This window comes from Bos mutus, chromosome 5 (genome assembly GCF_027580195.1).
Source record: "Bos mutus isolate GX-2022 chromosome 5, NWIPB_WYAK_1.1, whole genome shotgun sequence".
NCBI lineage: Eukaryota > Metazoa > Chordata > Mammalia > Artiodactyla > Bovidae > Bos > Bos mutus.
Window position 1 is genome coordinate 100605265 of NC_091621.1, and position 20496 is coordinate 100625760.

Here is a 20496-nt window from a genome sequence, read left to right on the forward strand (position 1 = left end):
GGCCTCGGTCCCCGTCTTCCCTGCGGCCCCAGTGGGACAGGATGCTGGTCAGACCTGGGCCAGGAGCTCTGGGCTATGGAGAGGGAGCTGGTCCCAGAGACCCTGAGAAGCTAGGAGACGGCCCGCCCAGCGGGGGAGGGGCTGCCTCGGGCGCTGTCTGGCGGTAGGGGCGGGCATGGCATGGCGTTTGCACCGGGAGCTGTCTACTCCTTGCGGAGGTGGGGCGCCCCGCAGTGTGGTCCACCCAGCGCACGTTTGCTCAGCCCCTACTGCATACACGTGGGTGGGCACGGTGGTTCCCAGAGAGAGGCTCTGGGTCCCTGCTGCTCAAGGCTGTGGGTCTTTTAGGGTTGGCACCTCCCGGGCGCCCTAGACCAGCCCAGGATGACTCAGCACATACACAGAGCTCAAGGGCCGTGCTCCCAAGAGCATGAGGCCCCTTTGTTAGTGCAGGGAGTGGGGCTGCCCCAGAGGCTGCCCTGGGGGAAGGGGCTCGTTCCCAATCGCACGTTGCACACAGCACAGGAACCAGGAGGTGTACCAGCCTGTGGCCATCAAGCACACGTGCCATGAGCACACAGGTGTGCACACGCACGCACATAGCATCAGTGTGTCGGGGCCCTCACGTGTTCGTTCATTCAGCACGTCCTGGGCACTAGCTATACAGCAGTAAAGGGGACAGAAAGGGTCTTCCCTGAGGGAGCCTGTGTGGTCCAAGAATACCGACCCCAGTAGGAAAGGGATTTAGTGGCTTCATAAAAGCAAGTGAAGGACCCAACTTCAGATCCGGCTCCATCCAGGTGCTCACATGTCTTTGGGTTCCATCCGTCTGACGTGCTTCGCGGTTTGTGCGGCTTTGTTCCCAGGATCTGGAGGCTCCTGGCAGGCCCCCCGGCCTGTGTCCACCTGGTATACGCCACTGCGGTTGGGAGGTCTCAGCGGGTGAGGTTTTCGATCATGAGCCATTTCTGGACAGGCAGCCGATTTCAAGCCACATGAAACAAGAGTGGGTATCTCCCACGTGGAAGGCACACCTGGCACCCCCGACCCCAAGGACCACTGACACGACACCCGAGACCCAGCCCGTCAGGGGGTCGGAACGAGACACTGCTAGGCTGGAGCAGGGGGCATAACGGGGAGAGCTAACCCGAGGTGGGGGAGGCCAGAGGGAGCCCGGGCCTGGAGGCCTGGCTCCTAGACTGGACCCCTGCAGGCACTTCTGCCTCCCCCCACTGGTAGTTGGGGAAGGGCGGTGAGATTGCTGCCTTCTGCTGCAGGTCGAACAGGCGGGGTGCTCTCCCCCGTGGACAGGCCTGTGAATGGATCCAGAGGCCAACTTTTCATGGGCCCAGCCAGCAGAGAAACTGGGCGTGGATGCTGGGTGCACGGGGGTGGGCTGGCCAGCCTGAAGGGGTCAGGAGACTGACAGACCGAGGCGTGACGCAGCCTTCCGTCACTCTGCACTTCCCATTTTCCTCCCAATGCGTGGGAGCCAGGAGAGGCAAAGACAGAAGGGTGACCAGCAACCTCGAAGACTTTTCCTTCCAAGCTGCAGAAAACAGCCAGCCCAGGACCACACCCTGCTTGATTGTTAAGAGCATGAGACATCCTCTAAGTCACGGGGCCCCTGTGACAGGGCCAGATAGCATTTTAGAAAGTTCGTCTGACCTCCCTAAAGGTTTCTTCCCTTCAGGGGGACGTGCAGCCAGTCAGAAGACCAGTGTGGGGCTGAGGAGGGGGTGGTCTGGACGTGTGGGGAGGAGACAGTGGACACGGCATGCGGGATCTTGGTATGCCCCCCGCCCCGTGAATCACAATAGGGAGTGGAAAGAGGCCAGGGGTGGGGTCGGGTCGGCAGCCCAGGGCTCACGCGGGCTCGTCTGTGCCAGCCCCACCGCGCCCTCCTCACACGGCAGTGCCTGCCGCTCTTGTCTGCCCTTGATCCACGCCAGCCCTGCTCCAGGCTCCAGACCGCCCAGTACGACCCTGAAAACGGCACAGTGAGGAACAAAAAATGCGGATCCTGTCGGAGGACAGAATCCCCACTCGCGTTTGCGATTCCGGGGAAAAGAGGGCGACGGGAGAAGGCGGGGCGGGGCTCCCTTAGTCGACAGACCTCTTGGCCCCCTTGGAGGAGGGAGGGCCCGGCGCCCGCTCCACCCCGCTCTGCCGGGGACGCGGGTCGCCATGGGAACGCGGCCCGCCCCACGCGGCCTCGGCGCAGACAAAGGCCGCCCTTCCCTACGGCGCGCGGCCGGTTCCCACGGCCCGCCGCTCCCCTCCCTCCTCGCTTTAGCTGAAGCTCCATTAACTCCGCACAAAACCTCAGTCACTTCGCCCGGCCGGGAAAGGTGTCCCCATCGCGGGGCCCCGAGGAAGCGGGGGTAGGGCCGGGGGCTGGGGGAGGAGACACCAGCGTCTTCACCGCATCCCGCGCTCCCAGCGCCCAGAGAGGAACTGAGGCCCGCGCGCTGGGAGTGGGACCCGGCACCCTTCTTACTTTTAGGCTCCCTGCAGGACCCAGATTCGCCAGGCACAACTGTCCGTTTGCCTGGGACTGCGCTGACATGTTTTAATTTGGTTATCAATGTTTCAATATCAGGAGGTTTCACATAAACACTCAGATTTTTGCTTGTTTCATAAAAGGGGAAGGTTGGGCACTCAGTCTGAGGTCGCACTCTGTTGGGATGGGCAGCCTAGCGCCGGCCCTCCCCCCCACACACACCCTCCCCCACCCCGCTTTCCCAGGGTGCGGGTCGGGGGCTGACTCCCCAGAGATGCTCTATCTCAACCCTGGTCACTTCAAACAGAAGCAGCCGCTCCCGCCCAGAGCTCCAGACAGATGCTGAAACAGGCCCAGCCCCTTTCAGTGACAGCAGCCGGTGCAAACTGCACTTTCCCAGGGCAGAGAGGAAATGCCCCGTGCGGGGTGGAGTTCGCAGTTCGAGACCCCGCAGTACCTGAGAAAGTCAGAGTGGGCTTCCTGGAAGAGGTCACAGCTGAGGGGGCTACTTCAGCAGGAGGACGGGTCCCAGGCCCCAAAGACGGCCCAGGTGGGGAGAGTTTCCTGAGTCCAGCCCTCCCATCCCCTCGGCGCCGCCGCTGTCCCTGGTCCTGAGGGCGGGTCTCCGGGCCGGCCCTGCAGTTGCGCTTCCCCCAAGATGCGGCTGAGACCGGCCCTGGAGCCACCAATGCAGGAGGCCCCACCAGGTCGGGGAAGCTTTACCAGGAAGCGAACCACACTGCCAAGGCCGGATGGCCAAACGGGAAGGGAAGCCAGGCCGACCCAGGGTTCCAGGCGCCGCCATCGGCCCACGCGGAAGGGACCCTACCCAACCAAATGCCTAGCTTTTATTAGGGGAGGGGAGTTCTATTCTGAAAAATATGTATATGAATATAAATATATATATGTTCCATGGTTCACCCTGGCTTCTCTGATTTAGAGGATTCTGCCTTCATTCCAGGGGGAGCTCGCTGGGGGACGGGAGGGGTGCAGGGCCCGGATGAGGAGCCGGGAGAGGAGGGGTGCCCGCCCCCGAGCAGGCTGGAGCGGGGAGACGCAGGACCCAGAGCAGGCGGGTGGTGGAGTGCGGGCGAAGGCTGGGCAGGGGTGGCGCCCTGGGTGCGGGCACGGGAGGGTGCGGGGAGCGGAGCCCGGGAGGTGGCGGCGGCCCGGCTCGGGCGGTGCCGCTCCGAGGACACACGCGGCGCGCTTGGGGGAGGCGCGCAGTCCCCGGGAAGAGGCCGCGGGAGGAGCCAGGAGCCGTTCCATGGCTGCCGCCCTCCCCTCTCCGGGAAGGCCGCTTTCCGCCCGGCCGCCGCCCGGGGCCGGCTGGAAGCCGCGCGTCGTCTGCGGGAACCCCCTCCCTGGCCCCGCCCCGCCCCGCCTCCCGCCGCCGGCTGGGGCTCCGCGGGGCGCGGGGCGCGGGGCGGGGCGCGCGCCGACTGCGGCCGCTCCGGACATGTCGGGCCCGCGCGCCGGCTTCTACCGGCAGGAGCTGAACAAGACGCTGTGGGAGGTGCCGCAGCGGCTGCAGGGGCTGCGCCCGGTGGGCTCGGGCGCCTACGGCTCAGTCTGGTAGGGGCGGGCTGGGGCGGGGGGTCTCCGCGCGCGCCCCTCCCCCCCGTGCGGGGTTCCGACGCGGGGAGGGGCTCGCCCTGCCTCCGCCCCCGGGCCTTACGCAGATCCGAGGAATAAATGCGGGGTGGGGGTGCGAGGGAAATTTTCCTCCCCGAGCCTCTCCTTGGTCGGGGAAGGGGCGTCCCTCTGCCCCTCCAGCCCGGGGCGTCCTCCTCCGGGTCTGAATCTGCGGCGTCACAGCTGGCGAAAGGGCCGGTCTCGTGGCCCTGGATGTGTGAGCACGCATCTGGGATTCCCCGGTCAAGGGTCAGGCAGTCCTGGGCTCCGGTAGATACCGCCGCCCCAGGGTGGGTAGTTTTGCTTGTAAAAGAAGAGCCCAGCTTAGGGGTGGGGCGCCAAGACCCCTGCCTAAGAATGACCTCCAGCTCCTCCGTGGGCCTGGTTTCCTCCCCCGTTTTCCAAGGGGTCTCAGACTCCGAATGGGGCTCAGGCCTGATCAGAGAAGCCTACCATCCCCAACAGTCTTTAGGGGGTCTACACCCCTCCCCATTTTTGCCCCAAACAAGAGAGCGCACACTGCATGGAGACCCTGGGGCCCAGACAGGAGGGAGGGTGGGGCCTGGGGAGGCCTCTGGACCTGGTGGGGCCGGGTGGGGCTTGCAGACCGTCCTTGGGGTTTCAGTGTTGACACTGAGGCCAGTTGTGGGTGTGGGTGTTGCAGGGTGCCCCCCAGTCCAGAAGCGGTGAGGTGCCAGGTGTCTGTGGGGCCATGGGCATGGGCAGGCAGGCCCCTGGGGGACAGCTGTTGCTCTAGGACGCGGCAGAAGCTTCCAGGTGGGACACCTCAGATCCCTCCCAGGGCCCAGCGCTGGAGCCTGGAGCAGGGGTTCGGGGTCCCCTGGGCCTCAGGCCTCATGCTGTCACTGGCCGGCCATCGGGAACCCCAGGCCACTCCAGCTGCCCCAGCCAGCGCGCTCTGGCTTCCCCCTAAGGCCTCAGGGGCAGGAGAGGGTGTGTGCGCGTGGCCCCTGGGGGAGCTGACAGAGCCCTGACTGGAAGCGGGCCCCCAGGCAGGTGTCACTCCTGGGCTCCCTCCTCGGATGAGTCTGATGGCCTGGTGCCAATCCCCACAGTCCTCTGTTGACCCTGCGGACAGAAAAGGGTCTGCTCCCCTCCCCTGTGAGGGGCAACTCCCCTGACTCCCACCCCAGGGCGGCTTTCCTCCACCATCGCCCACGAGCATCCCACTTGCTGCAGGAGGCTCCCTTTGTGGGCGTGGAGGGGTGGGGTGGAGGGGTGGGGTGGCTGCACAGGACAGCTCGCTGGAGGGAAGGCAGATCCTGAGACAGCAGTGGAGTGGGGGGGTGGAGGGCTTGGCTCGGTCAGAGGGTGCACTGAGCAGCTGGGCACGGCGGCTGCAGGTCTGGCCCTCCGGGGAGTGGGGCTGCAGGAGGGGAAACGCTCTGGGGGTCCAGACACCAGCCTCTGCTGGACAGTTCCTACTGTCTGGTTTCTCACTGTCAAAGATAGGGATGCAACACACACCTTCGGTCAGGTTCTCCTCCACATGTTGAACATTCCGGGGCTCTGGACATGGCTTTGGGACCCTTTGGGGGCCTCCCAGACCCCCTGGCCCACAGGGAGCTGGAGGAACATCTACTCTGGGAGCACACTTCTGGCTGTTTCCCTGGGGTGGTATTTCCACCCTGAGTGGGGGGCAGGAGTCAGGAGAAATTCAGGTGGGCTCGGGAGGCCAGAAGTCAGGGAGTCAGTGGAAGGGGACCTGCCTCAGGAGGAAGGAGCAAGACCCCAGGAGGGGGACTTCACTGGTGGTCCAGTGGCTAAGACGCCCTCCTTCCAATGCGGGGAGGCCAGAGTTCAATCCCTGGTCAGGGGACTAGATCCCACATGCCTCAGCTAGGACCTAGCACAGCCAAACAAATAAATATTTTAAAAAATGAAGACCCCAGGAGGGAGGGGAGAGCATGGGAGCAAGTGAGGTCTCATGCCCGTGTGGGTGGCCTTCTGGCCAGTCACCGAGGCGGGGCCTCACGCGCGGCCTTGCAGCTCGGCCTACGACACGCGGCTGCGCCAGAGGGTGGCGGTGAAGAAGCTGTCGCGGCCCTTCCAGTCTCTGATCCATGCGCGGAGGACCTACCGGGAGCTGCGGCTGCTCAAACACCTGAAGCACGAGAACGTGAGCGGGGCTGGCGGGTGGGCGGGCGGGGCGCGGGCCGCGGAGCTCTGACTCCCCGCACCCCCAGGTCATCGGGCTGCTGGACGTGTTCACGCCGGCCACCGCCCTGGAGGACTTCAGCGAAGTGTGAGCGGCGCCGGCGGGGCGGCCGGGGCGCGGGGACGCGGGGGCGGGGCGGGGGCGCGGGGGCGCGGGGCTCATTCCCGGCCGCACCCAGGTACTTGGTGACCACGCTGATGGGCGCCGACCTGAACAACATCGTCAAGTGCCAGGCGCTGAGTGACGAGCACGTCCAGTTCCTCGTGTACCAGCTGCTGCGCGGGCTAAAGGTGGGCGCGGAGCGGGAGCGGGTGGCGGCGCGGGGGCCAGCGCCTGACGCCGCGCCATCTCCCCCTCGCAGTACATCCACTCGGCGGGGATCATCCACCGGGTAGGTGCGGTGCGCGGAGGCGGCGGTGGTCCTGCGCCCAGGACTCTGCCGGCCTCTCACCGCGCCCGCCCGCCCCGCAGGACCTGAAGCCCAGCAACGTGGCCGTGAACGAGGACTGCGAGCTGCGGGTGAGCGGCTGGGGCAGGGGCTGGGAGGTGGCTGCGGGGACGTGGAGACCCGCAGGGCTGAAGCTGGGGGTCGCCGTAGATCCTGGACTTCGGGCTAGCGCGCCAGGCAGACGAGGAGATGACTGGCTACGTGGCCACACGATGGTACAGGGCCCCCGAGATCATGCTGAACTGGATGCACTACAACCAGACAGGTGACGGCAGCCCCACCGGGTGCGGCCTGCGGAGGGCTGGGCGGGACCCAGAGGCCAGGCGCTCAGGACCAGACCTTCAGAAAAGCAGGGCACCGCGGGTCCTGGGCTGACCCTTGCCCTGCCCAGGGTGCCGTTAGGAAGGGGCCTGGATGTGACTGTGGGGCTGTGGGTCCAGCCCCCGGCTCTCTGGGGCGGAGCTTGGGGTAGGCAGACTGATGGCCATGCCTTCTCCTTCAGTGGACATTTGGTCCGTGGGCTGCATCATGGCTGAGCTGCTCCAGGGAAAGGCTCTCTTCCCCGGAAGTGACTGTATCCTTGGTTCAGGTTGGGGAGGAGGGTTGGGCCTCCTATTGCAGGGTGGGGGTCGAGGAAGGTGGGCTCAGGCCCTTGCCTCCTCTGCCCCACACCATGCCACCTTGGGCTCATCGTCCCCAGTGGCAGGAGAGCAGGGTCTGGGCAGTGACCCAAGGTCTGGGGTCTGGGATCCCAGGAGAGTCCATGCCTGGCTGTTGGACCTTTCCTGAGCCAGGCAGACATCGACCAGCTGAAGCGTATCATGGAGGTGGTGGGCACACCCAGTCCTGAGGTTCTAGCAAAGATATCCTCGGAACATGTGAGTCATTGGTCACCAGCCCCTCTGCTGACCTGGTGGAAGAGGGGCTGTGGGACTAGATGGGGCCCTATGGGGGGAGCATGGGTCACAGTGGAACAGACACGAAGGCGGGCCCGGCCCCCTTCAGGGAGACCTGGGGAGACACTCCTGGCGTGAGGGACAGGGCGGGTGAAGCCTGGGCACCTGCAGTGTCCTGGCTACGGACCGTGGAGTGGCACCACACCTGGGCCTGCCGGCCTGTGGGGCCAGGCGAGGTGCTGGAGCCCCCAGATCCGAGGTGGGAGGTCTTTGTTCCATGCATGCCCTTGGCCAGTCCTGTTGGAGAGGAAGGCTGGGGGCCTCTCCCATCAAGCCCCTGCCTGGCTTAGGGCCGAGGGCGGGGAGGCCCTGAACAGCCCCTCAGACCCTTCCGTGGGCACCTAGGCCCGGACCTACATCCAGTCCCTGCCCCCCATGCCCCAGAAGGACCTCAGGAGCATCTTCCGCGGAGCCAACCCCCTGGGTGAGGACGGGCCGGGGGCTTGGGTGGGGCTCCACGCTCGGCCCCAGGGGTGGAGCTGACTTGGCACCCCCGCCCCTCCAGCTGTGGACCTCCTGGGCAGGATGCTGGTGCTGGACAGTGACCAGAGGGTCAGCGCGGCAGAGGCCCTGGCACACGCCTACTTCAGCCAGTACCACGACCCGGACGACGAGCCCGAGGCGGAGCCTTACGACGAGAGCGTGGAGGCCAAGGAGCGCACGGTGGAGGAGTGGAAGGGTGGGGCCGCGTCCCCGAGGCTGGCCTTGGCCATTCTCAGCGGGGGCTCCTGTTCCTCCGAGAGGGTCTGGGTGTGGGGCCATCTACTCCCCCCCCAACACTGGGGTGGGCAGGGGCAGCTAGAGCTCGGCCTGGGTGAGTCCACCAGAAACCTGGGGGCCGCACAGGGTGGGCCCAGGAAGGGGGGCTGCTCCCAGAGGGTGGGGGGCGTGGGCCGCTGGGGGCCTGAGCGCACGCTTCCACCTCCCTGCACAGAGCTCACGTACCAGGAAGTCCTCAGCTTCAAGCCCCCAGAGCCCCCGCAGCCGCTGGGCAGCCTGGACGTTGAGCAGTGATGGAATACCGCCGCCAGCTGCCCCGCTGGGACTCAAGCGGGGGCCTGAGCCCACCTGCCGCCAGCCCCGGCCTGCCAGGCCCCCATGGGGGGCGCCTGCCTTGACGCCACTACAGCCAGTGGCACCCAGCCCCGGCCTGGGACCCCCGTCCTCACGCTGCGCCTTCTGGGGAACCTGCTCGTGTGTGGACGCCTGCACGGGCGTGAGCCGCGGTGTGGGAGCCCAGGCACAGCGTCCTGCACGTCCTTGTCCTCCTGCCCCCTCCCAAGGTCCCCTTTAGGGCCTCCCTGGGGGGACCTGGGTGCCAGAAGACCTCTCCCTGGGCAGTGTGTGTGTTCCCAGACCTGGATCCCAGAGGGCTGGCTCTGGGGGGGTGGGGGTAAGTACATTGGGGCTGGAGCCTCCCTGAGACAAAGGAAGAGTCCTGATGGTCAGAGCTGCTCCGTCTGGAAGTGAGGGGTTCCCTTCAAAAGTGCTGAGGCTCAAAGGGTCTTCTGTAGGGGGGTGGAGTGGGGCGGCTGCCTGGAGCCACGTGTCCGCCGTGCTGTATGCGGTGCGTGTGTCCTGGAATCCACATGTCAGGGCAAACTGAGGCACGTGTGTCTGAGGGCCCCTGAGAGCTGCGGTGTGACCAGCCGCAGGCCCAAGTGGGGGTGACTGTACCCTTGCCTCCCCTGCCTTCAGTCCTCGAGGTGGGTGGGGCGCAAGGCTTTGCTAAGAGCCTGCTGGGCGGCATGCAAGGGGCTCAGGTGGCCACAGGCACCCCTGTGAGCAAATCCCCTCTCCCCTTGGACGTGGGAGCTGCAGCAGGCTCCTGAGGCACAGGGGTCCGGGCCCGCCTGGGGGCTGGCAGGCCTGGGGGGCTCCGGCCTCGAGGCGCCCATCAGCGTGGACGTGGATCCTGGCCCCGAGTGGATGGAGAAACCTGTGCCCGCCCTACCCCTGCCCGCCCTCTGGTCCTGCTGCTGGGACCTGGGGTGCCCTAGTCTGTGCGTCCGCCCTTGTCCTCTGTCCTTCCAGAGTGGAGGGGACCCAGCGACCTCTGGGACAGGCCCCTGCTCCAGATGTGTTGGGGGTGTGGGCCCGCCGTCAAGGGGCTTCCCTGCCAGGTGGCGACCTCTCACCCTGCGGGACCAGGGAGGTCTGAGTGTCAAGTGCCTGCACAGGGGTTTTGCAATAAAGGGGGTCCTGCCCCCCATGAGGCTCGTGTCTCAGGCTCCAGTTCCTGCTGCCCCTTCTGCCTGTAGAGCAGGGCCATGTCCCGCTGGTCCCTGAGGGCCAGCGGGATCTGAGGTGGACAGAACAGGATGTCCACCCACAATCAACCCGCTGCCCTCAGAGGTTCACTGGGCAGTGTCTGGTCCAGACCCAGACCTGCCCCTCACTCTGGTCAGGGAGCATGCAGGGTGGGGGAACAAAGGCCTGCCTTCCCCTGGGCCAGGGAGAAACTTTCCTTTCTTTCCAGGTGAAGGAGGGCTGCCCACTGAACGATCAGCCCCTGCTGCTCCCTGCAGCTCAGGCTGGGAAGGCCCAGGCCCTACTGGGGACCAGGCAGGGTGTCCCTAGTCTGGGGACATTCCGTGTCTTTGCCCCGGGCCTTGGGAGGGCTGTGGGGATCATCTGGGAGCTGGGCCTGCAGAGAGACCTGGTCAGTGTGGCTGCTTGGCCTCAGGTCCCGGAGGACCCCCGGAGACCAGGCTGGGCTGAGTCCTGGGGGCGGGGCGGGAGCAGCAGAACCCTCCTGGACCCCGCACCTCAATGCCCGCAGTCAGGGGGCCAGCTGGGGGCTTCCTGGAGGAAGCAGGTGGCGTACCACAGGGCATGAGGGGCACAGGCAAACGTGACTGTGGCTCCAGGGACCCCAGGCTGTGGCCGCGGACCAGCCTGCTGCTCCCGAGCGCCGGCTCGCCACGATGGAGCAGGTGTAAAGCTGCTCGGGCCGGCGAGCTGCAGGGTTGCTGATCCATGGCGCAGGGCGCGGAAGGTGGCCGGGGGGGGGGGGGCCCAGGGATCTTGTTACCCTGCTGTGTCTCAAGCCTGGGTCACTGGGCTGGGGGAGGGCATGGAGGGGGCTCTGACGCATGAAATGATAATGCCCCCCATCTAAAGGTAAGTGGGCGCCCCTTCGCCTTGGGGGTCAGATGTACCTTCCTGGGGCGAGTGAGCCGCGCTGGCTGTGTTTTGAAGAGTAAACCTGGGGCCTGGGCTGGACGGGCCAGGACCCGCAGGGCGGCTTGCACATCTCTGGGCAGTCTCCCCGCCCCAGGTGGGGAGCCTGCAGGACCACCCTCTCTGCTCCAGCGTGGTAGGCACCCTGAGTTTGGGAGAGGGAATCAGCTTCTTAACAGGGAAAGGGGGATAGAGGCAAGACAGGTGGGAACGGAGCTGGGGGTGGGAGGGTCAGCGCAGGGTGAAGGGGCATCCTGGGGTGGGCAGTTGGGGCTACAGTGCTCAGGTCAGGTGCCTCAGGGTGGGAGTTCTCTGGTGCGGGGAGGAAGTTGGCAGGACTGCTGGACGGTGATTTGGGGCTGGGGGTAGAAGCCGACAAGCTCAGGCGGCCAGGATGAGCCAGCGCCCCGGGGCGCGGCGGGAAGGAGGAGACGCGAGCCTCACGGACTTCCCGCGGAGACACCGTGCGCTTGGGCCGGGGAGTCCAGCCCGAGGGCGGAGCGCGGAGGCAGGCCGGTCCGGGAGCCGCGTCGGCTCCGGGCCCGGGGCTGTCCTGAGCGGCGGTGCTCCCCTCCCCCGCCTCCGGCCTCCCGTGCGGCGCCGCCTCAGGTTTCCGGAGGGGCCGCAGGGCAGCGGCGCGGGGGGGCGGGGGCGTCACGTGCGCCCGGGGCCCGGGGCCGGTTGGTCATCCCGCAGGGGAGGGGCCGCGGGCCGCCCAGGCCGGGGCCGGGGTCGGAGCTCCGGACGGGACAGCCGGGAGCCGGGTTCCCCGGCGGCGGCGGCGGCAGCCCGTGGTGCGCGCCGGTTCCCCCCGTGAATTCCGGGTCCCCGGCCCTCGAGGCACGGTGTCCGCGGCGGGGGCGGTGCGCGGCCAGCCATGAGCTCTCCGTCGTCCGCCCGCAAGGGCTTTTATCGCCAGGAGGTGACCAAGACGGCCTGGGAGGTGCGCGTCGTGTACCAGGATCTGCAGCCCGTGGGCTCGGGCGCCTACGGCGCCGTGTGGTGAGCGCAGGCCGGGCGGGGCGGTCGGGGGTGAGGTGTCCCGGCCCCTCGCTGAGCTGTGCGTCCCGCAGCTCGGCGGTGGACAGCCGCACGGGCGCCAAGGTGGCCATCAAGAAGCTGTACCGGCCCTTTCAGTCCGAGCTGTTCGCCAAGCGCGCCTACCGGGAGCTGCGCCTCCTGAAGCACATGCGCCACGAGAACGTGAGTCGCGCCGCCCAGACCCGCGGCCGCCGCGCTCCGCTTACCCCCCGCCGGCCCCAGACCCCGCCCCGGAGACCCCTGGGCTGCTCCTCGGGGTGGCGGGGCGGAGGCCGTGGGTCGGGCCGTGTCCCTGAGCGTGCGGGGTCGAGAGGGCTGCTTCCCCGTTTCTCGACCGCTCCGCCTGGGCCAGTCCCGCGGCCGCCGCCTCTGGCTCTTCGGCCGGGGGCCTGCTCGCGGATGGCCCAGGCCGCGGGGCTCCTGCCCTACTCGCTCCAAACCTTGACTTGAGCCCCGGGGACCTCAGTGGGGAGGAGGGGTTTTCCTGGAAGGCCCCCCTCCCCGCGCTGGCCGGCTGCCCCCTCCCTGCTTCTCCAGCCCCTCTCCTTGCCCCACTCTGCCTCCTGAGTCCCAGCCCTGGGGCTGCGCGGAGGAAGGCAGAATCGGAGTTGTCAGCTCCCTCAGAGCCCCCGCGTCTCTGACGGTGAAGGGGTTCAGCGAGCCGTGTGTGGAGGGCGCTGGGCACCCCCAGGCATGCAGCCCCTTCCTGTGACGCCCACCCCCACAGCGTGAGGAAGGGCCGGCCACCACCAGGGAGGGGTCTCTTCTGTCTCCAGACCTGCCCACAGGAGACCCCGCGAGGCTGCCCCAAGCCTCTCCCTGCACAGTGCGGCCGAAGAGGGCCCTTCCCTTCTTCCTCCATGCAGCTCCTCCTGTGACCCTGAGAGCTGCCTGCTTCCCCACCCGCAAGCCACTCCTGCCCAGTCTGACGGTGATCTGGGTGCCCAGACCCTGGCCAGTCATGGCGGGCTGGCACCTTCTGGTCCCCATGTCCACCAGGAAACTCCCCTCAGCTCCAGGGCCCACGCACTCAGCGCCTCGGGTGGGTCCTGTCCTCTTATTCCCGGGTGGAATCCCCTTCGTAGAGGACACCCGCCAAGCGCCGGCTTGCTACCTGCAGGCCACACCTGCTCACGTGCAGGACTCGTCCCCATGAGGACCGACCCCTCTGCCTTCCTGCGGTCCCCTCCCTCCCAATCCGTGCTCCCCGACTCGCCCTGGCCTGTCCGCGCTCTCCCTGGGCTCCTGCTCCGTGGCCTCCAGGCCCTTGCTCGGGCCTCCCCACTGCCGCTGCTCTCTGCCTTCCCCCACACCTCCTGACCCACAGCAGCTGCCACCCTTAGCTGGGAGGCTCTGCCTTTCATGACCCCGTGTTCCTGGGAAGAAACAGTCTCCGAGAGGCTAAGGCGTGCCCCAGTCCTGCCTGTTCTGTGCCCACCTCCGCCCATTTACCCCAGCCCCTCACCCCCAGCACCGGCCTCCCTGTGCAAGGCAGAAGCCTGGAAGTTTCCATCAGTCTGACACGCCTCCCCCGAACCTCCAGGATCCTTGCTGAAACCACCTCCTGACGCTTCTGCCTCTGGCCCCTCTCTGGGTGTCCCCGCCTCCTCACCCGTGTCTGGCCCTGGAGGCTGCGGCGGTTACCGAGGTGTCCCTCCGCCTTGTGTCCACTTTGTCCCCGCACCATGGCCGGGGCCGCACCCAGCAGCGTGCCCGCCTAACCCCCCGCGGCAGCTCCTAGGATCAGGGCAGCCCTCACCTGGTGTCACGGGCCCGCTCGGTTTCCTCGGCTTCTCCTTGGCGGCTCCCTGGCCTGGTTCTTGGCCACCTGGCCTCTCTCCCTTGTTCCTCAAGTGCTCCGAGCCCTCTGTCTCCTGCTTCGGCCACCACTCGTGTGGCCTCTGCCAGGCCTGCCCCCTGCCAGCTCGCCTACCCGTCCCTCCAGTAGCTTGGATGTGCAGGCTTCGTGGGGTCCCTGGAGGCCCGGGTGCCAGCTGTCGCACTGCCCGTGTGCCCTGTGTCACCCCCCAAGCGAGGCCTGCAGGGCTGTGGGTTTGGCCCTAGTGCTGCTGCCTGGACCCATCTGGCAGAGGCATGGTCCCTGCTAGGCTCTGGCTGCCCCCACGCTGGTCCTGGGTCTTCAGTAGGGACAGGAAGCGGGGGGAGGACAGGCCAAGGGCTGAGCTCCTTGGATGGCTGGGGGCTGCCCCAGACTTGAGGCTGCCCCTCCCCCAGAGGGTGCTTGCGGTCTCCATCCAGAAATAGCCTTTGTCTGTGGGCATGTGTGCCAGAGCAAGGTAGAGCTGCCAGTGGGCAGAGCCCGGCCCGTGGGCAGCTGCAGGGGGCTCTCCTGCACTGGGTGCCTGAGCCCCCGCCCACCCGGCACTTGGCCTCCTCCCCAGGTGATTGGGCTGCTGGACGTGTTCACGCCCGATGAGACGCTGGATGACTTCATGGACTTGTGAGTGCCAGCTCGGGGTTGGCCGGGTAGGGAGCTGGTGTTGGGTGGCTCCTGGGTGTCAACTTCAGGTTTGGGGTTGGCGGGGGGCCCCTTAAGGCGAGCCTCGCTTCGCAGCCTGGCCAGGGGTCTGCCACATGCCCCTGATGCCGCGGGGTGGACCTGGGCCTCCTCCTCCAGTGCCAGAGGTGTGAGTCTTGGCCCCAAGGGCTGTCAGCGGGTCCCGTGCTCCAGGACGCGGGCCCTGAGGCTGTGCCTGTAACTGGAGCTGCTGACCTTTGCCGGCGGGAGGGGAGGGGCGCAGGGGGCCCAGTGCTGACTGTTCTGTGGTGCCTGCCGCGTGACTGCCCAGGTGGCTACCCCTGGACTCACGCTCCCCTCGGCTAGGAGCCCAGGGCCCGGCCAGGCAAGGCCGAGGAGACGGGCTCCTCGCCGCCCAGCCTCGCGGAGGTCAAGGACGCGTACAGACTGGCCTGGCTTCCTGGTGGGGTGCTCGGGGTGTCACCCCGTCTCCCCATCCTGTCCAGCTTGCCCCCCGACGTGGATGCCCTGTGTTCGCCCCTGTCCAGGGGCACCACTCTCCTTTTTTGTGCCCCCTCCCTTCCTCGAACCTCAGTGTCCCTGGTCACCCTTCAGAAACGCCAAAACACAGTCCTCACCTGCCTGGCATCGAGGGGCCCGCAGGGTGGGGCCCGGGGCAGCGCCGTGGGCGGCGGGGACTGCGTGCTGCAGGGTGACAGGGCCCCGTGCGGCCCTGAACGTCTGTGCCCGTCGTGCGCCACAGCTACCTGGTGATGCCGTTCATGGGCACCGACCTGGGAAAGCTCATGAAGCACGAGAAGCTGAGCGAGGACCGGGTGCAGTTCCTCGTCTACCAGACGCTCAAGGGGCTGAAGGTGGGACACGGGGCCGCTGGGCTGGGAGGGGCCCCGCGCCAGCCGGAGCGCGGGCTCCTGAGCCGACGGCCGCTGACCGCTCTCTGTCCCCACAGTACATCCACGCTGCCGGCGTCATCCACAGGGTGAGTCCTGGCCCCGGAGGGGCGCCTCTCCTGGCTGTGGAGCCGCCGGTCCCACCCCTGAGGGGGTACCCCGTCTGCACACAGCCTGGGGCGGGTACTCCACCCTTCCTGGAAGGGCTGCGGGGAGGCCAGCCGTGCCCCCACGTTCAGGCGCTGCTTGGGCCTTGGCTCTGCTGGATGGCACTGCGCTGACACCTGCCTCTGTCCCCAGGACCTGAAGCCTAGCAACCTGGCTGTGAACGAGGACTGTGAGCTGAAGGTGTGTGGGGCCGGGCGCTTGGGGCCCCCCGCACCCGCCCATCCGCCTGCTGGGCCCCTGCTTTCAGGCCCGGAGGTGGGCTGGCCCAGGCCCACGCGGACAGACCAGACCCCAGCCTTCTGGGTCATGGCTGGGGTCCTAGGGCGGCACTCAGTGGGGTGGCCTGGGGCACGTGCCCATACCCGCTTGAGGAGAAGCGGGGCGGAGGGGGTCTGCACAGAGGCACTGGCCGGGGTGTCCGCAGGGGCGGAGCACAGGGGAGGAGACCCCCGGGGGCCTGTTTCTGAGGGTTGGGGGCAGGTGCGGCCCATTGGGCTGGGGGCCCTGGCTGTGACGGGGGGCCCTGCGGGCAGGGTTAGGGGCACGTGGCCGAGACCTCAGCCCCAGAGGGTTGGCCCGAGGCTCCGGTGTGCCCGGGCCCCTTGGGATCTTCTGGACCACAGTCGGCCCGCCCACTCCCCAGGGACCGCTTTGCCCCCCACCCCCTCTGACTCTGGCTGTAGATCCTGGACTTTGGCCTGGCCCGGCAGGCAGACAGCGAGATGACCGGCTACGTGGTGACCCGGTGGTACCGCGCGCCCGAGGTCATCTTGAACTGGATGCACTACACGCAGACGGGTGAGGAGCTGCCCACCCGCTCCCTGCTCTCCGGGGGTCTGTGGCGGCTGCTCCGTGGGGAGGCTTGGAGCTGGGTGGGGCACTGGGTGGGGGGCGGCAGGCCAGATGGGTCCGGTGCCCACGACCCCTCCACCGCCCCCTCCCCTGTCTGTGTGTGCCCCCCTCCCCAGCCCGCGGAGCCCTGACGCAGGGGCTTCTGTCTCAGTGGACATCTGGTCCGTGGGCTGCATCATGGCCGAGATGATCACGGGGAAGACACTCTTCAAAGGCAACGACCGTATCCTACACCGAGGGCCGGACTGGGGCCTACCCTGAACCTGGGGCTGGGTTTGGGGGGGCTTACCCTGCACCTGGGGGGACACCTGCCTGGACCAGGTGGGTGGGCGAGCCCCGTCTCTGGCCCACTCTGTGTTCCTGACCTTGGCCAAGACCTGGACCAGCTGAAGGAGATCATGAAGGTGACGGGGACGCCTCCCGCGGAGTTTGTGCAGAGGCTGCAAAGTGATGAGGTCAGCCGGGAGCCGGGTAGGGGCTGGGGACGGGCCTGGGACTAGCCCCTCACGCTCTGCTCCCGCGCAGGCCAAGAACTACATGAAGGGCCTCCCTGAGCTGGAGAAGAAGGATTTTGCCTCCGTCCTGACCAACGCGAGCCCCCTGGGTAGGTGGCACTGGGGTGGGCGTGGGTCCTGGGCCTGGGACGCTGCCCTTGGCTGGCCTGACCTGCCCTCCCCGCAGCCGTGAGCCTCCTGGAGAAAATGCTGGTGCTGGATGCGGAGCGGCGGGTGACGGCGGCCGAGGCGCTGGCCCACCCTACTTTGAGTCGCTGCACGACACGGAGGACGATCCCCAGGCCGAGAAGTACGATGAGTCCTTTGACGACATGGACCGCACGCTGGACGAGTGGAAGCGTGAGTGGGGGCCCCGGGTCAGCTGTGTGGGTGGCCGGGCTCAGGGTCCCGGGCCCCCCCATCCCTGGGATGCAGGTTCAGCGGGGAACGCAGCAGGAGGTCAGAGGGCAGATCCAGGTACTGGGTCTCTCCTGGCGCTTTGAGTGGCCAGCGTGCCCATCCATGTCTAGGCCAGGGCCCGGGCTGACCCGGAGCTCCTCGGAAGCCCTTCCCAGGCCTCTGTTCGTACGTCTTGGATCTCCTGGCGTTTTTGCCCCTTTGAGGACCCCCTCCTACCATACAGCCACACAGCACCCTTGTCCTGCTGGGACGGTCAGGTCCATGCCAGGCAGCCCGTCTGCCCTCCCCCTTCTTCAGCACCCCGGCCCGTCCCCTCCAGCTCACTGAGCACCCCCACCTGCGCTCTGTGCTCCAGGCTTTGCGCCGACTGTCCCCTCAGACCGAGGGCCCTGCTGGTCTCTGAGGGCTGCCTACCCCTGCTCAGCCTGAGGCTGGGCTCCAGGACGCCTGCCTGGCCCCTGGGCCCCGCCTCCGCCGGGTCCCTTACGCCCCACGCTGGATCGGGCCTCAACCAGCACATGGTCTCTCTGCGGCTTCGGGCCCCCCAGACGGAGAGGGGACACAGGAGTAGGGCCGCTGGAGCTGCGGGCCTGCTGGCTCCTGTCCGAGAACCCGTCCCGGCCAAGCCTCAGGCCAGCGCTGTGGTCCTGGACGTGGAGGAGCGGGCAGAGCTGGACGGCTGTGCTGCTCACACCGAGCTCCTTAGGGTCACTGGGTCCTCAGTTCCACCAGTGGGGGCTCCACCCTTGTCTGTGCTGTTTTGTGCTTATAAGTTTTCTGTTGCTAAAAAAAGACCAGAAAACCAAAACCCGCGGGCCACAGGATCCTGTCTGTGGCCCAAACTGTAGTAAGAGCTTTTGCTTTTACTATAGACCATGTTTGCGGTTAAGCAAGCTCATCACTTCCTGTCTTCCTGGGAAAGGCCATTCTTCCAGCAGGGGCTTTTCCACACGGACCTCCCCAGTGTGGCCCGGCCCCTCCCTGCATGAGCGTCAGGCGGACGGCCTGGGAGGCACCCCAGGCCTGCGGGTAACACAACCATGCAGCTCACTGGGCAAAGCACACAGACCACTCACTGTCGAGGCACGGTCCTCTGAATGGGGCCCCGGGAGCCCCAGTGGTCCCCGAGACAGGCGCTCTCCCGGCCCGGCAAGTCTGGGCACGCGGGGGGAGCAGCACCCCCTCCCTTGGGACTGCGCGCTCTGGGCATGGTGCGGGGAGCTTGGGGACTGGTGCGGGAGCCCGAGATGCAGGCGGTCAGTGGGGATTCCACGTTTGTTTGAGGCTTCATAGACGTTCCGGATGCAGAAGCTGGAACGCCCTGGTGGGACTCTGCGTAGCTCCACTCAAGTGAACACACTGGTTTATGTTCCTGCAACATCCTCTGTTCACTGAGGCAGGCTGTGGGGCCAAAGCCACTCTAGGGGCCGTGGGTGTGGGCTGGCCACAGGAGTACGATCAGGGTGGACAGTCCCTGTGGATGGACACGGGTGGACTCGAACATGTGGGACAAAGGAGCTCCCTTGGTGCCTAAGCCCTGGCAGTCAGAGTCAGATCTCTGACTGCCATTTAGGGGGGCGGTGAGCCCCTCGGTCAGTGACCTGTGCTCTGGGCCCAGGAGTTTTCCCCACCCCCATCCCGAGTGGAATCTCAGGAGTTATCACTGGTCCGGGCAAGCACTTGGCCTTGGTCGCTGGCGTCGATCCTTGGTGTGCAAGGTGGACCTGTCTGATGGGTGGTGGGCTCCTCCTCCCGTGATTCTGTCCTTCTGGCCCCAGGTGTCACATATAAAGAGGTGCTCAGCTTCAAGCCTCCCCGGCAGCTGGGGGCCAAGGTCTCCAAGGAGACAGCCTTGTGAAGACTCCTGGGCCCTGGCTGGGGCTCCACCTGGACGGGAGATCCCATCTGCCACTGTGACCTTGGCTGAGGCTGGAGTCCCCGTGCTCCATGGAACCTCTCTTGGAAGCCTGTTCCTCTGCTCGCAGACCCCATCTCAGCCTAACCACAGAGGAGCATCTGGACTTTCTGGACAGGATGCCCGCCTGACCTGGGGCTGGCCTCTGACCCTGCCAGCAGCGGCCCCCACCCCCAGGATGCACAAGAAGCTTCAGAGCCAGTGGGGTGGGACCGGGCTTGGGGTCAAGTCCTGGCCTCTGACCCTGCCTTCTCTGAACTGTGCTGAGGAGGAAGGACAGGATGCCGACTCAGGGATGCGTCTCCTGGGGGCGTTCGTGTGGACGCTTCTTCACCCCCAGCCTGGAATGCACACTGGCCACGTGGTGTGGCCCCTCGGCTGGAGGAAATAAACCCTTTTGTAGGTCTCCCTCTGCTTCACGTCCTCATTCCTGGGCTGGAGCTCCACCTTTAGGCTTTTGTTTGGAGTAATGAGGCTGGTCTGGGAGTTTCTCCCCACCCTGAGCCACTGGGCCTGGGCAACCCTTCCCTCCCAGGTCACAAAGCTGAGCCCCCCAACCTGTGTCAGTGAGCCTCAAGCCTGGAGCCCCCAAGTCAGGGCTTGGCCCCGCCCTTTGGTCCTGTTGTGTAGTCGGTTGCTCAGTCTTGTCCGACTCCTTGCGACCCCATGGACTGTAGCCCGCCAGGCTCCTCTGTCCATGGCATTCTCCAGGCAAAAATACCGGAGTGGGTTGCCGTTTCCTTCCTCTAAGCTTAGACCCTGGAGCCAGATGCAGGGCAAGGGGTGAGGGGGTCAAGGTCCAACTCCGGTGTCAACTCTGGGGTCCCCGCACTCTCTAAGGCCAGGTTCTTGGGGTGGCAGGGTCACGCAAGACGCTCGCGGCTTCTCAGGGGCCTCTGAGACGCTGTGCTGTAGCAGAACAGCGTTTCTGAACAGGGAAACAGCAGAACAGGTAGGTTTCCGTGTTCCTCTTCCTGTCGCAGGCCCGGCCATACCCAGCCGGCGCTGGCGAGCCCGCGGAGCCCTCTGCTGGCCGTTGCAGAGGACTTGCCGATGGGCCAGGCGCCACCCTGGGGCTCCTCTGGACTGTTTCCCTCAGCAGGAGCGCACAAGGCGGGATTAGCCCGTCTTCCTTCTCCCGGCCTCGCGCACAGCTGCTTCAGCCGAATATACGGTCAAGACAAGTTGCACAGTGCATACCGCCCGTCTCAACCTAGGCAGGCCCGCGCCCGTGACGCAGAAGTTCAGGCGTCTCGGCGGGGCGGGCGGCCGCGGGCCACGCCTCGCGATCACGTGCGCCGCTTCCGGGCTG

At 66.8% G+C, this 20496-nt stretch overlaps 2 protein-coding genes across 3 annotated transcripts; both read left to right on the forward strand.

Annotated features, from left to right (window-relative positions):
* Positions 1-3641: 3641 nt before the first annotated feature.
* On the forward strand, positions 3642-9101 carry MAPK11 (mitogen-activated protein kinase 11). 2 transcript variants are annotated; one of them, XM_070371404.1, is made up of 12 exons: positions 3643-4078; positions 6149-6278; positions 6346-6404; positions 6496-6607; positions 6679-6708; positions 6789-6836; positions 6916-7030; positions 7268-7339; positions 7564-7643; positions 8067-8145; positions 8227-8400; positions 8656-9101. In XM_070371404.1, exons 1-12 carry the CDS (start codon positions 3771-3773, stop codon positions 8733-8735), a joined length of 1287 nt encoding a protein of 428 aa, XP_070227505.1. In that variant the 5' UTR covers positions 3643-3770; the 3' UTR covers positions 8736-9101. The 2 variants fall into 2 exon arrangements, with proteins under 2 accessions (XP_070227506.1, XP_070227505.1); XM_070371405.1 differs by lacking the exon at positions 6679-6708 and having other exon boundaries at positions 3642-4078.
* A 2497-nt stretch (positions 9102-11598) lies between these two features.
* Positions 11599-19273, forward strand: MAPK12 (mitogen-activated protein kinase 12). The gene is given in 13 exon segments (XM_070371406.1): positions 11599-11906; positions 11978-12107; positions 14348-14406; positions 15188-15299; positions 15395-15424; positions 15636-15683; positions 16187-16301; positions 16507-16578; positions 16731-16810; positions 16881-16959; positions 17037-17108; positions 17111-17209; positions 19048-19273. Coding segments are annotated over 13 exon segments (1101 nt in total). The 5' UTR covers positions 11599-11781; the 3' UTR covers positions 19128-19273.
* Positions 19274-20496: the final 1223 nt, after the last annotated feature.